This window comes from Theropithecus gelada, chromosome 5 (assembly GCF_003255815.1).
Source record: "Theropithecus gelada isolate Dixy chromosome 5, Tgel_1.0, whole genome shotgun sequence".
In the NCBI taxonomy this organism is placed as follows: Eukaryota; Metazoa; Chordata; class Mammalia; order Primates; family Cercopithecidae; genus Theropithecus; species Theropithecus gelada.
In genome coordinates, this window is record NC_037672.1 from 2,089,049 (window position 1) to 2,103,526 (window position 14,478).

Sequence of the window (14,478 nt, forward strand, 5' to 3'; positions counted from 1 at the left end):
TCGTTCCATGTGAACTCTGGAATCATCCAGCTTACTGCTCCCAGCAGTTTTTGTGCTTAGTCCCGTAGCATTTCACTCAATGTATGTGTATCTTAGTGTTCAAAAACAGACACAAGGGGGACTCCTTGAAGATTTACAACGCTCTCGCTCTCTCTAGCTCCCTCCTCTCTGACACTCTGACTTGCAAAATACAGCTGCATCTGCCTCCCCAGCCTGGATCCATGTCTCCTCCACTCATCGAGACCACTCTGCAGTCTGCGTGGCTCCCCCTCCACACATGGGCTGTGCCTCCAGACACACGGCGTTCACAGGACTCAGCTCACTGGCGTCTTTTCTCTCAGATACAAGAGCAATACGCTACCCACTAGCTAGTGTTGGAAACGGCTGCTCCAGGTATTTTGCCCCGTTTTCTGGTTCTTCGTGGTGGGTGCAAAGTCTGAAGCCAGTGACTTCCTTGTGGCCTAAGGCAGGTCTCCTGACTCCATACATTTCAAACCTCATTTCTCCTCCACCCAGTGCTACCAGTGCCAGTGCCTGTAGCTCCTGTTCATACTTGAGATGCCCTCTGGCCCTGGCCTTTTGTGGTGATGCTCGCATGGCACCAGTGCTCCTGGAAGCCACTCTTGTGCCAGGATGGCTAGCACCACACCACACAGAGAAAGCAGGGGACCACAGGAGCACCAGCAGGAAAATCCACATTAAATGAGTTGCCAGCTCAACTGGCTGTGGCCCCACTGATGCCACCCGGCATATAAAGGTGTGTGGTGGAGAAAGCCAGAGCGGTGGAGGCAGCAATCTTAGCCGAATGTAGCTGAAACACTTTCTTTTGACATGTTTACAAAACGTAGAAGGACGTGAGCACATTGCAGGGCCTCTCCCAGGGCCTTGGGACGGCCAGCATCAGAGTAAGTCTGCTCCAGCCGGGGTGGCCAAGTGCCCTGTGGAGAGCACTGACCCCTGAGGTGGCCAGAGAGGCATCTGAGATCCCAGCTGGCTCCTAGCTTTTGATGCCTCCTTGACATCTCTTATGTGCCATTCTCCCTCCGCCCCTCCTCCGTTACTGTGTTAATGCCTGCATGCTTCTAGATTATTCTCAGGGGTGGCTTTGACTGCACCTCAAATCTCTTTCCCACATCGTGACTGAAATCATTTTTGAAGGACAAAGCTCAGGTTCTTTCTGCATGGAGTGTCATGCGTGGTCTGGGTTTACCCAGCCCTACCTGTTCTCTGGCCCACCTGCCCATGCTGGCACTCCTCCTGGCCCTTCCTGTCTCTACTCAGGTCGCCGGTTCCATGAGGTGGAGGCTGGCACAGCTCCCTTGGGGCCTCTGCGACTGCTCTGTTCCTCTCACACCTGGATGCCACCTTCCTGTCCTTGTCTGGATGCTTGTGGGTTTACCGTGTCCCCCAAGGACTATAAGCTCCATGGGAGCAAGCAGCTTGTGTCTCAGGTGCCGGAGAGGCCCCCCTTCCAGGCTAGCATGGGCTGTGGCACAGATGCTGCCCACCTGCCCGTCTGCTGTCAGACCAACGAGGAGCCTGTAGCAGGGCTGGCCGGAGCTCATGGGGCTTGGGCACGGGCCCCAGAGTGAAAAGTCATCCATGAGTCACTGGGAGAGGCTCACGGAGAGGGTCTACGAGGCTGCACACAGACACTGCCAGCACCCAGAGGCAACAGGTCACAGCATCCAGGATGCCAACTCTCCGGCTGATTTCCTCACTCCCAGTGAGTGCTGAGTGCTGTGAGAGCTCTTCCTGTGTCTGTCGTTCATCCTCCTCTTTGCTGTTTATTTCATTAATTTCTGCTCTCCCACTGATTTCTTCCCTTTTTTCTCTGCTGCTCGTTTCCAGATTTCTTGTGTAGAACACAACTCATTTATGCCCACAACTTTCTCTTTCTTTAAAAAATACTCCTCTGAAAGATTCGTTTGCGTCTGCGTGAGGCGTCACTTAGCCACATCCCACTTTCTGATGAGATACTTTTACTGTAATTTATTTCTAACATTTTTTGTCATTTTCTTAGGATTTCTTTTTTTAATCCCAAATTATTAGGAGTATAATCAATTTCCAAATAGGTAGGTGGAAGGATGGCTACACATACTCAGACAAACATGTATGAAAACACCTTTTCATTGCACTGTGGTCACAGAATATGTTCTACTTGATATTCTTTGAAATTTATTTGGGTTTCCTTTGTGACCTGATTGTGGTGATATTTGTAAATATACCAGTGCTTTTCACAAGAATCCGTGTTTTCCCTTTCCAGGTGCAGGCTTGTATCTGTTTTTACCTATCTGCCCACCCACCATCTAGTCACTCAAGTATGTTCACTGTGTTGCTTCAAGCCGCCCAGACTCTTGTCCCTTCTCGTGTGGAAGCTTCAGCCTTATTTGTCCAACAAGAGCTGAGGATTCACCCAGGCCCCGAAACCAACCTCAGGACCCAGGGCCCGCCCACACACCACCCACCCAGCTGTCCCCCCATCCTCCCACAGAGGGTGGGCAGGGAGCAGGAAGCTCTGGTTGTGGCCAACTCACCTGTCTGGTGACACTGGGCAATAGCTGCTCGGGCAAAGTCCTTGATTTTCTTGTACTTCTGCAAAAAACTCTCCAAAAACTGGGCAGCTTCCTGAACAGGAACTCCAAGGCAAGCAGCAAGCCTCTCCTTCCCTGTCAGTCAGAGAGACGCATGTCAAGGCCTCACTCACACCAGCCGTGACCGCGTGCACGGGCTCAGTGAGTCAGGTCCAGTTGACAGCACTGGTCTTTTCTGATGGGTTGGGATGGAGTTGGTGTTGGCTTTACAAGCTGGGTGCTAGGTGCCAATCAATCAGGACTGGGGCCTGTGAAACATGTATTTATTCAGTGATACTAACTCAGCGCCTGCCAGGTGTTTCAGGTAATGTGGTGATGAAGTAGACACGGTCCCTCCTCCCAGTGCAGCCAGTGGGAGACCCAATTCCAGAACTGCGGAGGTTAGAGTGGGGCACAGAGGAAAAGAGGAAGGGGGAAGTTCCATGGTCAAACTATGAGAAAATGGTGCTCAGGAGTTCAATATTTGGTTCTAGAAGATGCAAGTGTTCTTGTGACACTGCTGGTAGAAATATCTCTGGTTGGGGCCAAGCATGGTGGCTCATTCCTGTAATCCCAGCACTTTAGGAGGTTGAGGCGGACGGATCACTTAGGCCAGGAGTTCAAGATCAGCCTGGGCAACAAAGTGAGGCCTACTTTCTATTTATCAACAAGAAAAGAAAAGAAAAAAAGGACTTTGGCTGGGCAGTGGCTGAGTTCCACAAGCATGTGAGCAGGTTCAGCGACCACAGAAGCCTGGGTCTGGGCCCAGTCCCACCAGGAGGTTCCGTGTGGCCCTGGGGATGTTGCCTGACCCACATTAAAGCTCGTTTCTGCACTGTATATTAGGAACAAGAGCCCTTATCTCCAGCTGGGAGCCCCATGAGCTAAGGCATGGGAAGCTCTAAGCAGTGCGTGGTTCCTACTTGGTACTCAATATACACTCATTCCCTCCCATTTTCCTCCAGAAGAGAATAATAATGTAAATAGAGAATGAGGAATCCATGAGGACATCATCCCTTGCTTGACAGTGGGATCCTAGGGAAAGCCTTGGCCCTGGGGAGTAGTGCTGTGTCCTTGGAAGGAACCCCAGAGAGACAAGCAGCCTGAAGACCTGCCTTCCTGGGGGAGCATGCCCGGGACCAGCAGTGGTCTTGGCTGTCCTCTGTGATAGGTAAACTCTGGGGTTGTACTAGAGGGGGCTCCATGGACCTTTGGACAGGATAGTGCAGAAACATGGCCCAGGGGGTGAAGGTGTGGGGTCTGTGAAGACCAGGGAAGAACCCTCTGGAGGAATGGGACTGACTGGCCTCTCTGATTCAGCCCTTCTTTCAGCCAGGCCACTCCTGGCCCTGGCCAGCTAACGGCGCAGCAGCTCTGGACAGAGAGAATATTCAAGTCTTAGGAGAGTGAAGGGGCAGGCGTTTGCCAGCAAGAGTGGGAAGGTCTGGGGTGCCCTGTTCTCCCCAAGTTTATCCTGGCAGAGAGGGATAAAGTCATAGTCCTTCTATGCCCAGGACTGCCTGATGAATTGGCACCATTTGGCTGGAAATGAAAAATCTCCAATATCTCTTTTAGGGCTTAAAACCTATTATTGTGATATCTTCACAAATAAGTTATGTGTTCTGCTACACTTTACTGAAATAATTCATCTATGACTCTTTCTTTCTGTCAAATTCCAACCACCACCCTCACCTAGTGCCTCAGCTATGGTGCTGCAATGGAAAATTCCCTTGGCTCTCAGAAAGAAATCCAATGGTGGCTAGATACACAAGGTTGGCCAGATGAGACTTTGAGTATCTTCTTAGACAAGTCTTTTCTCACCTCCAATCTGCTGTTAAGCCCATCTGGTGAATTTTTTATTTCTGATATGCAGTTCTAGAAATTCCATTTTAGAATTTTATTTCTTGAAGTTTTCTTTTTTTCATTTATTATGAGCATATTTTCTTTTACTTCCTTGAGCTTAGTTATTAATAGCAACTTTAAAACCCTCGTCTGTTAATTCCAACATCTGGATCATCTTAGGATCTGTTTCCATGGTTGCCTTTTCTCTTAAGTATGGTTAAGCTATTCTGTTTCTTCCTGTTTAGGAATTTGGGGTTATATGCTGGATATCATGTATGATATATGTAGAGTTTTGGATCCTATTATGTTCTTCTAAGGGGTGCTATTTTTTTTTCTGTTTTTCTTTTTCTTTTTTTTTTTTTGAGACAGTGTCTTGCTCTGTTACCCAGGCTGGAGGGCAATGGTATGATCATAGCTCACTGCAGCCTTCAATTCCTGGGCCCAAGTGATCCTCCTGCCTCAGCCTTCTGAGTATGGGACTACAGATATATGCCCACCATGTCTGGTTAAGGAGTGTTAATTTTTTGTTTACACTTTTTATATATTTATTTTAAAGTGTATATTTAGGACAAATGGTTTTGAAAAATGTATAAAAATAATTCACATAAAAATCCAACTTCTATATTTACATGGTCCCTTAAAAGATTTTCATTTTATTATCATTAAAAATGTATTTCAACAATCTTCACAGTACTCTCAAAAGTCAGGAATTTTAAGATTTTCTAATAGAAAAATTTTAGTATTTATCTACACAAAAATAATGAAACTAGGAATTATACCATATTTTAAAATATAATGTCTCAACTATGCTGTGCCACATAAGAATAATCTTCACACTAAACGATTATAATTCCAAGTCCTGACATTTTCATTGATGAACAAAGCACAAAAATATTTCATAGAAAAAAATATTTCATCATAAAAAACATAGGAAGTGGAATGCTTCAAACAAAAATATCTGAGGTCTGATTTCACAACATCAAGTTTCCATATCCACTTTGTAAACATATACTTACTCAGTATAGGTTGCCAGCTTAAATAAAGTCAGTTATCACCGAAAGAAGACATAGTTAAAAAAAATTCAGTGCAAAAATACGTATCAACTAATCAACTGACCTACAACAACTCTGGTGAAAATCACAATTTGAATCCCATCATATAAAGTGATTCTCTGAAGACTTTAATTAAAAATAAAAAGCTCTACAACAGCAATCAAGTTTTCCTTTTGTTACTATTCTCTAGTAAATGCTTTTTTTGATTAGCTTTTACAATGTCATCAGGTGATGCTGATTTGAAGTCAATGGTGTTATCGCTACAAGAGGACTTATTTCTTTGTCCTTTACATCTTGAACTTGTCTACCATAAAGAAAAGTCTTACAGAAGTCAAGGGTGCGTCACTTGCAGCTTTTCAGTGGGTGACAAAGACACAGTGTTGAGGGAAAAGCTGAAGGTCTAGCAGCAAGGGCCTTGGTCTAAGACAGAGAAAAAGGTGATTTCCTAGTCAGAGAGCCTTTATTGTTTTTTTTATTATCCTTAGCAAAATTGGAATTCTTCCGTAGCTTTGAACTTAGAACTTCAGTTCGTGATGATGGAGCAATGGATTGGTCTACTATACGCTTTGAAACAAAATCTGGGTTTTTTATAAGGACACTGAGATCAATATTTGAATCTATTCCAGGAGACCTCTCTTCAGATAAACTGACCTCAAAGGACTCTTTCTTAATCTGAGAGTTGTATACATCAATCATTTCTGCAANTGACCTCAAAGGACTCTTTCTTAATCTGAGAGTTGTATACATCAATCATTTCTGCAATCAATTCAGAAAGTGACAAATTCTCAAGGTCTCTTGTAAGAAGCTTTAGGAAATGCCAGTGACGAGAGAGATCCTGTTAATTCTGATATTCTGGGTGAAGACTGACAGCGATTTGCTAATTGTGACAGGGGAAAGGATCCCAAACTTAGATCTGTGAAACTGGCAGATGACTGGTTACAAAGGTCAGACAAAGTAAAGCACTGGCTTATATTGGTTTCTTTGTGTTCCCGAAACAGTTCAGTTAGGAATGGACTTTCACACTGAGAAAACTGCAAATTATCATTTTTAAAAATGTAATTCTTGGCACTTTGTTCAACTAAAGAAACACTTCCAACTTCAGTTTCTTTACTAGCATTTAAATTATCAACAGTCATATTTTCCAATGAGCTAGTTAAGCACAAAGGATTATTTGAACTTCCTAAACTGCCCTGTACTGGAATGTTTTGAAAATCAGATAGTGAATTATTTTGAATATATAAAGAATTACTCGGTGTTGTGCTCTTTATCATTATGGCCTTTAAATCTGGCATTTCTTTGAATGCAGAATCATCTTTGGAAACACATTCGGATGCATGAGGTCTCAATAGATCAGCATCTAGGTTCTTTGAAAGTAGACTTTCCAGACTGTCTGTAGATGATAATCTGACTGATGGCTGACTGTCACAGGAATCTCTTGACATATCATGAATTAGGTCAGCTAGTGAAAGTTCTCTTGTTAACTTACATAATTCCAGTTTCTTCTCCCTTTTAAGTCTGTCAAGTTTCTTTTTCCTATGGAGTAAACAGTGACTTGGAACTGAAGAATTATGAGATAATCCGTATTTTCCTACCGAGCTAGAAAAATCAAAGGGTTTGCTACAATAATCCAAATGATTTGCTGACTGAGGATAAGAACTTTGAACATTATTAGCTGAAACTTCAGAAGAGGAAAATAAGACTCCTTACCTTTTGTTGTCTTTCCTGTAGATACTGTTCCCTCATTCTCGTCCTTCAAATTCTGCATGCTAGGCCGGGCGCGGTGGCTCAAGCCTGTAATCCCAGCACTTTGGGAGGCCGAGGCGGGTGGATCACGAGGTCAGGAGATCGAGACCATCCTGGCTAACATGGTGAAACCCCGTCTCTACTAAAAATACAAAAAACTAGCCGGGCGTGGTGGCGGGCGCCTGTAGTCCCAGCTACTCGGAGGCTGAGGCGGGAGAATGGCGTGAACCCGGGAGGCGGAGCTTGCAGTGAGCCGAGATCGCGCCACTGCACTCCAGCCTGGGCGACACAGCGAGACTCCGTCTCAAAAAAAAAAAAAAAAAAAAAAAAAATTCTGCATGCTAATCCAGAACCCCTGACAAAGGCTTCTGCACATCAAACTTGTTCTTCAGAACTGCTTCAATTAACATTTCATCTGGCACAGCATCTCCAAGTACCTTCTCTCATTTGATCAAGGAATGAATAAAGATGAGCTTGATCAAATCCACTGAGCTGGTGGTTCGAAACAGAATTGGAAGATTCTTTCAGATCTTCATGATCATATTCTTCTACAGGCTCAACGGAAGGTTTGTCACCCCGTGAATAAATAAACTGAGCAGCTGTTGTGGTGAAATACAATAATCATCCTCTACAGACTGGCCATAGAGATCATCAACTTCAAAATCTTCATCATAGTCAAAGCCTTGAACATTCCGATGCCAGGCCATGACGGTGGAGAGGGTGTTTGCCACAGCCCCTTAACTCCTTCCAAAACACTCCGCTTAGATACTGTGCCAACTCAGGAGTACTAATTTTTTTTTTTTTTTGAGACGGAGTCTGGCTCTGTTGCCCAGGCTGGAGTGCAGTGGCCGGATCTCAGCTCACTGCAAGCCCCGCCTCCCGGGTTCATGCCATTCTCCTGCCTCAGCCTCCCGAGTAGCTGGGAGTACAGGCGCCCGCCACCTCGCCCGGCTAATTTTTTTTGTATTTTAGTAGAGACGGGGTTTCACCGTGTTAGCCAGGATGGTCTCGATCTCCTGAACTCGTGATCCGCCTGTCTCGGCCTCCCAAAGTGCTGGGATTACAGGCTTGAGCCACCGCGCCCGGCCACTAATTTTTTTTTTTAAGACGTAGTCTCGCTCTGTCGCCCAGGCTGGAGTGCAGTGGCCGGATCTCAGCTCACTGCAAGCTCCGCCTCCCGGGTTTACGCCATTCTCCTGCCTCAGCCTCCTGAGTAGCTGGGACTACAGGCGCCCGCCACCACGCCCGGCTAGTTTTTTTGTATTTTTTTAGTAGAGACAGGGTTTCACCATGTTAGCCAGGATGGTTTCGATCTCCTGACCTCGTGATCTGCCCGTCTCGGCCTCCCAAAGTGCTGGGATTACAGGCTTGAGCCATCGCACCTGGCCAGGAGTACTAATTTTTTTTAAAGGGGCACTTAGTTTGGCTAAAATCAAACTCTGTCTCCCTGCAGTGGGAAAACGCTGAAATCTCAGGTCAGTCCTTTTTGCCTTGGCTTCTGGATTGTTTGAAGTCTGTCCCATTCATGCATAGTTAGGAGTCAGCCAAGGATCTGAGTAGAGTTCGTACCTGGAATTTGGCCTCATTTCCTGGCTCTCTTCTTTCTAGAATTTCTCCCTTCACTTTCCAGATCCTCTGGTTGTCCAGAACTCTGTCCTCCAGTTCTTCAAGCTAGTAGGATTGTATGTTCCTAGCAGAGTTTCTGTCCCCACAGCATTAACTGAGGTTTGCCTTCAGGTAAGGGGCTATAGAATGAGAAATTCACCAGTGCCACTCCTTTCTTCCAGGTGTCAGCTGACCTCCAATTGCTGTTGCTCTGGTCACTTCCCAGTGCCTCTGGGTAGCTGTCTTTTTACACATTTTGCACAGTTTAAAGTTGGTCCCTGCAGGAGGGCTGCTCCAATGGGAGCGACTTGGCCATCACCAGAAGTCATGCCTTGCTTTCTAAATACTTATGGCCAAGGGAGAATCCCTTTCCTTTCTTCTGTGGAGCTGTCGGGATCTCTGAAGGGCAGCGGGTGGCCTCAGTCCCCATGCATGAAGAAAGTCCATCCACAAGAGAGCGGACGGTGTGGTGGCTCCACAAGCAGCAGGGATGAGAGACTGAGATGGAGCCTGAGGGTCTGGGAGGACTTCCAGGCCCTGGATCCTTGCTCCTCACTCCTTGGACACCCTTAGCAGTGGGGCTGTCACACTCAAAGGTCACTGTCCCTTCCCCAAGCAGGACGGCTTTTGGCTCTGTGGGGACTTCTCTGTCCCACGCTTCCTGTGGACTGCTCCTTCTTTTCATAGAACTTGTCCCCACACTGTGATTCCGTTGATCCTGTTTCACACACAGGCCCTGAGAGATCTGCATACTAGGGGCACTAAGTCCTCCCTACCTCTGAAATCCTACGTGAACACACAATTTGACTCTTCCCACAGACAGCTAATCCTATCTGGTGGGTACACATGTGAGTCTATGTATGTGTGTGCTACAATTTGACGTTTAGCAGGGACAATCTTCACTCCCTTTCCTCCAGTGCTCTTCTGCTCCACACATATTGCTAACAGGCTTTCACTCCTGTTTATGTCTCTAGGGATGAGCAAGTGCCTGTACATAGTGGGCCTTTGGGAACGTGGGCTGGTCTAGCTGGAACAGACCTGACAGTAAATCCTATGCTACTTTCAAAACTCAGCTCGGGTGTTGCTGCTCTGGGCCAGCTCCTGGACTCTCCCAACTCTCCTTGGGCTGGGTCCCTCCCCTGGCTCCCTTGGTACCAGGGACTCCTGCAGATGCACTGATGGCACAGTGCGATGTGCCCAGGCCTGCTCCTGTGTCTCCTCTGATAGGTGCGAGCCCCTCGGGAGCAGGCACTGAGCCAGGGGGCGTGCCCTCAGCACAGGCCTGTGGGTCACATGATGACTGGATGTGGAGGCAAGCTTCAGAGTCATGGAATCATCTGAGAAGACTCAAGGGTTAGACTCTAGGAGCAACAGGGGCTCAGAGCAAGATCCGAGGAGTCAGGAGCTGCTTCCAGGAGAAGGCAGGTTCCTGCTGGGCTCAGCAGTGGCCATGAGCAGGGCCGTCAGGCTGGGGATGGACATTTGAATTCAGTTGACTGATAGAGGAGCAGTGAGACTGTGAGCCAGCCTCTGGGGTCAAGGCTCCCGGACAGTGGCTGCTCTGTTACTCCGTGTGTTCCCTGCCAGCTCCTCCACAGTGGCTGCGGGGGCTGAGCATACAGACCCTGCACCCTCTGGGGCATCTCCCCCCCTGCCTCTCACACAGTCCTGCCACTTCCTCTGCTATCTTCTTTACAGTTTTCACAATAGTCATGTCACCGATTTCTCAAGAATGTGTAGGAACCGTGCCTTGCCCCACGCCCCCAGCATTTGTGGGCCGTTCAGAGGTACGTTACGTGAAAACACGTCACTGCAATCCGCTGCAAGCCGGTAGGTGCAAAGCTCCTCTGTGGAATTTCCAAAGGGTACCCAGCGGCCCGGGAGGCCTGGCAAGTTCACGGGCTTCCTCAGTCCCAGCTCATGTGACAAAGTTTCAAACACGAGGAGAACAGAGATGCAGCCTAAGCCCACAGCAGTGGATACACAGTAATTCCAGCTGTCAAGCCAGACCAGAACAATGGGAGCAGCAGAGCCGGAGGCTCAGGGTGGGAACCCGTGTCACTGTCACAGCTAAAAGCAGCCAAATTACCCTTTTCGACATTATGGTTAATGACTCAGTACTTATTTACAAAATGCAGCTCTTTTCCTCTCCAGGAAAAAAAAAAAAAAAAAAAAAAAGAAAAAGAAAGTGAATACTCCAGAAGGAGCCAAATGGGTGGCAGAGAAGACCACCTTTTTCTGAGGAGGTCAGGGCAGCCGTCCTGCCGGAGCACAGCTGCCCCACGGCAGGTGCTCGCACTCTCATTCTGTGTTCCTCCCTCCTAGCTGGATTTGGGGTGGCTGCCCCAGCTGGGGACAAGGCCGGGGCTGCCACAGGAGACCTACAGAAGCTGCTCAGTCACTTGGAGGCATTTATTGACATGGCACAGAAGTGAAGTAGGAGTCAGACATAATGGCAGATGACACAGATGAGAGCTGACTGTGCCAGGTATGGCCCCGTCCACCCTATGAAAACATTTTCCCAGGAGGAGATGGCACAGGGAGGCGGAGGGCCTTGTACAAGGCCACACAGTCAGGAGGTGACAGGGTTGGGGATCAAGTCCAGGCTGCCTGGCCCAGGATTGGGGAGGCGATGTCTTGCCCGCAGAGCAGAAGCAAATGTTATGTTTGCAACACAAGATGCTGGAGCAGGATGCAAGGCAACAAACTCTCATATAATTTGGCAGAGTGATGCCTTCCCCACAAGACAGAGGCCCCAGGGAGGTTCAGGGGTACAGCACAGAAGAGGCTGAGAGGAGGAAGTGGACCAAGCAACTTTGAGGAGAATCAATCCAATGTCACATTACTGTCACTCACAGAATCTAGTTCTTTAAAAAAAGTTTCTTAGTCTATTTTCCAAAAACCATGTACACAATCAGAATGTTTTCAAAAGTGGAAATAAGACTACCAAGTCCACTAATTTGTTCCTGTGTCTTCTCTGTGCCAGGCAGTGAACTAAACTGATGAGCTCCTTTCTTTGAGGTGCCCATGTTCGAGCTGGTGCATGAGACCATGAACAGGCAAGTGGGTGCAGAGCTGGCGTATCTTGCTCCCTCGCTGGTTTGAAGAGCAGAGCTGCCAAGATGTAGGCTCTGCCCAAGGCGTGAGGCCCATGTGGCAAGGAGCTGAGACCACCTCCGGCTGACAGCCAGCAAGAAATAGGCCAGCCAGGTGCGGTGGCTCACGCCTGTAATCCCAGCACTTTGGGAGGCCAAGGCGAGCAGATCACTTGAGGTCAGGAGTTCAAGACCAGCCTGGCCAACATGGTGAAAGCCCATTTCTCCTAAAAATACGAAAAATTAGCCAAGTGTGGTGGCAGGTGCCTGTGATCCCAGCTACTCAGGAGGCTGAGGCAGGAGGCTTGAGCCCAGGAGTTGGAGGTTGCAGTGAGCCGAGATTGTGCCACTGCATTCCAGCCTGGGGAACAGAGCAAGACTGTCTCCAAAAAACACAAAAAAACAAAAAAACAAAAACCAAAAAAAACCAGAAGCCAACAAAGTGGATCCCTCCCCAGCCACAGATGCGACCACAGCCCCAGCCAACACCTTGACTGCAGCCCTGCAGGGGACCCAGTTATGGCATGCCCACACCCAGAGAAACTGTGGGATAGTGTGTATTATCTTAAGTTACTATGTTTTTGGCAATTTGTTACCCAGAAATGGGTAACAAATACTGTGGCTGAGGAAGGCTGCACAGGGGAGAGTTGAGCGCAGGTCTGCAGAAGTGAGGGATGGGCCCTGGTGGTGCAGGGGCAGGCGTTCCAGTAGAGGGAAGAGCAGTGCAAAGCTCTGAGGTTGGAGCCAGCCTGGCTGACTGGCTGTGGTTCTAGACAAGCCAGCCATCCACAGTTTCAGGGTGGGGCACTTTGGACTCTTGTTCAACAGCACCACAGTCTCAATGGAGACTGTAGGGCAGCTCTTAGGGACAATGTACTATGTGCTTGTCCCATTATTCGTCCACTGAAGCTTGTTTGGTTTTGCTGCTTTTCTGTGAATAAACAAAGGGTTTCCATGGCAGGATGGTGAATCTCCTTTTCAGGGTCTTTGCACAAGCCCTGCTGCTCAAAGAACTGATCACAGGGAAAAGGAGGTCTGAACAGGCTTAAGAAGGAGCTGGCGGGCTGGGGAAATTAGGCCACACTGATTCAGCATGACCCAGGGCCAGAAAAGAATTAAAAAACCCCAGACAACCCATGTCAGGGAGTCCAAGGGAGAGCAGAAGAAGGGCGAATGGAAGAGAGTAGAAGGCCTGCTTTGACATGGGCGCTGGGGCTGGGGGGTAGGGGGAAGGAGGGAGAGGAGCAGAAGCAGGAAGAGAAGCGAAAAGGGAAGGGGAAGAAGAGGCTTGCAGAAGAGGCCCCAGGCAGCCCAAACCTCTGGCCTCCAGTCCTTCCTGGCCTAGCCCTGCTTTCTCCTATCTGCTACCCCTGAGACTGGATCCCCACTGTCCTGCTCCCGGCCCAAGGCCTGATTCTGCCTTCTGTGGGGTCCTTTGGCTGTGTGGCCCAGCTGGGTGAGCTCTGCTCTAGGGAGATGGGGTGCATGCTGAGATGTGGCAATGAGTCCAAGCACTGCATACCTTGAGGCTGTCTAACTTTATAACGTCTTGGCATGTGTGTGGACAAGGGTCTCCTCGAAGGTCTCCAAGCACAGCAGTGGTGCCTAGCACAGTAGTATGGTGTAGGGGTGGAGCCAATGGTTTGGTCACACTTGACCTGCCCACCTCTGTGGCCTCCCTCTGAGAGACTGGATGTGACTCTGAGCAGGTCAACGTGTGGGGTGGTCTGGCCAGTGTCTGGTGGCTGCAGGTGTCATCAGAGCATAAACAACACCCAGGGACTCACAGATTATTTCTGAGGCACAGCCACATTTAAACACAGACACACAGCTGCCAGCTTACAGGTGACCGAGACCCCAGCTCCCAGCCTGCAGCCTACCTGCTCCATAGACCACCGCGTATACCACCCTCTTGGTTTGCTCTCTGTCTGCGTGTGTCACGTGTTCCATGGGCACGTCCTTCCTGCATGGAGAGAACATGTGTGTTCAGGCACAGGAGGCATTATCAGTGCAGGGCAGACAGTCTAACCACACGCCCCACCACTGCGCTTCCTCTGGAAATTCTTCACAGTTTCACAGTGGCTGGCACACCGGCATGGGAGACATTCCATACCTGTGGTGTCAGCTTGGCAAGGGCCCCAGGCAGATGCCTTTAGCAACACTGCAGCAGCTGCTGCCAGCCAAGCACCACCCCACATTCCCAGGTGTCCACAAATCAAAACCCAAAACTGCTTTCACCAAAGGCATGCCCACCCAACTTCAGGAAAGCCCATTCCCCATGTTGGGGTGCCTGGGCCTGGGCCACGTCTGTGTCTGCTGCAGTGGGGGAGCTGGTTTCTAGGCCTATCTAGTCCCACTGCTTGACTGGATGAGCAACTCTGTCCTGGCCTCCCACAGACAGAGGCCATGGGGGTGAGCCCCACCCTGGGGCTACAGCATTCAGATAGAATAAGGATCAACTCAGCATTTGACCGGCATCTGAACCACAGCAATCCCCAGAGATTAAAGCTGAGACATCTGAGTAGCACAGGAGCTCCAGGGCACTCCCAGCACCACCAAGAGTCCCTC

At 48.7% G+C, this 14,478-nt stretch overlaps 1 protein-coding gene and 1 pseudogene across 2 annotated transcripts in view; both read right to left on the reverse strand.

Annotated features, from left to right (window-relative positions):
• LOC112625371 (DNA polymerase nu) overlaps positions 1-14,478 on the reverse strand; it is a 169,638-nt gene that overhangs the window by 11,824 nt on the left and 143,336 nt on the right. For both annotated transcript variants that reach the window (XM_025386644.1, XM_025386645.1), the window contains 2 exons: positions 13,791-13,873; positions 2,538-2,669 (listed from right to left, as the gene is read on the reverse strand). In XM_025386644.1, the coding sequence (XP_025242429.1) occupies positions 2,538-2,669; positions 13,791-13,873 (215 nt within the window). The remainder of the gene's footprint in view (positions 1-2,537; positions 2,670-13,790; positions 13,874-14,478) is intronic.
• On the reverse strand, positions 5,628-7,917 carry LOC112625141 (annotated as a pseudogene).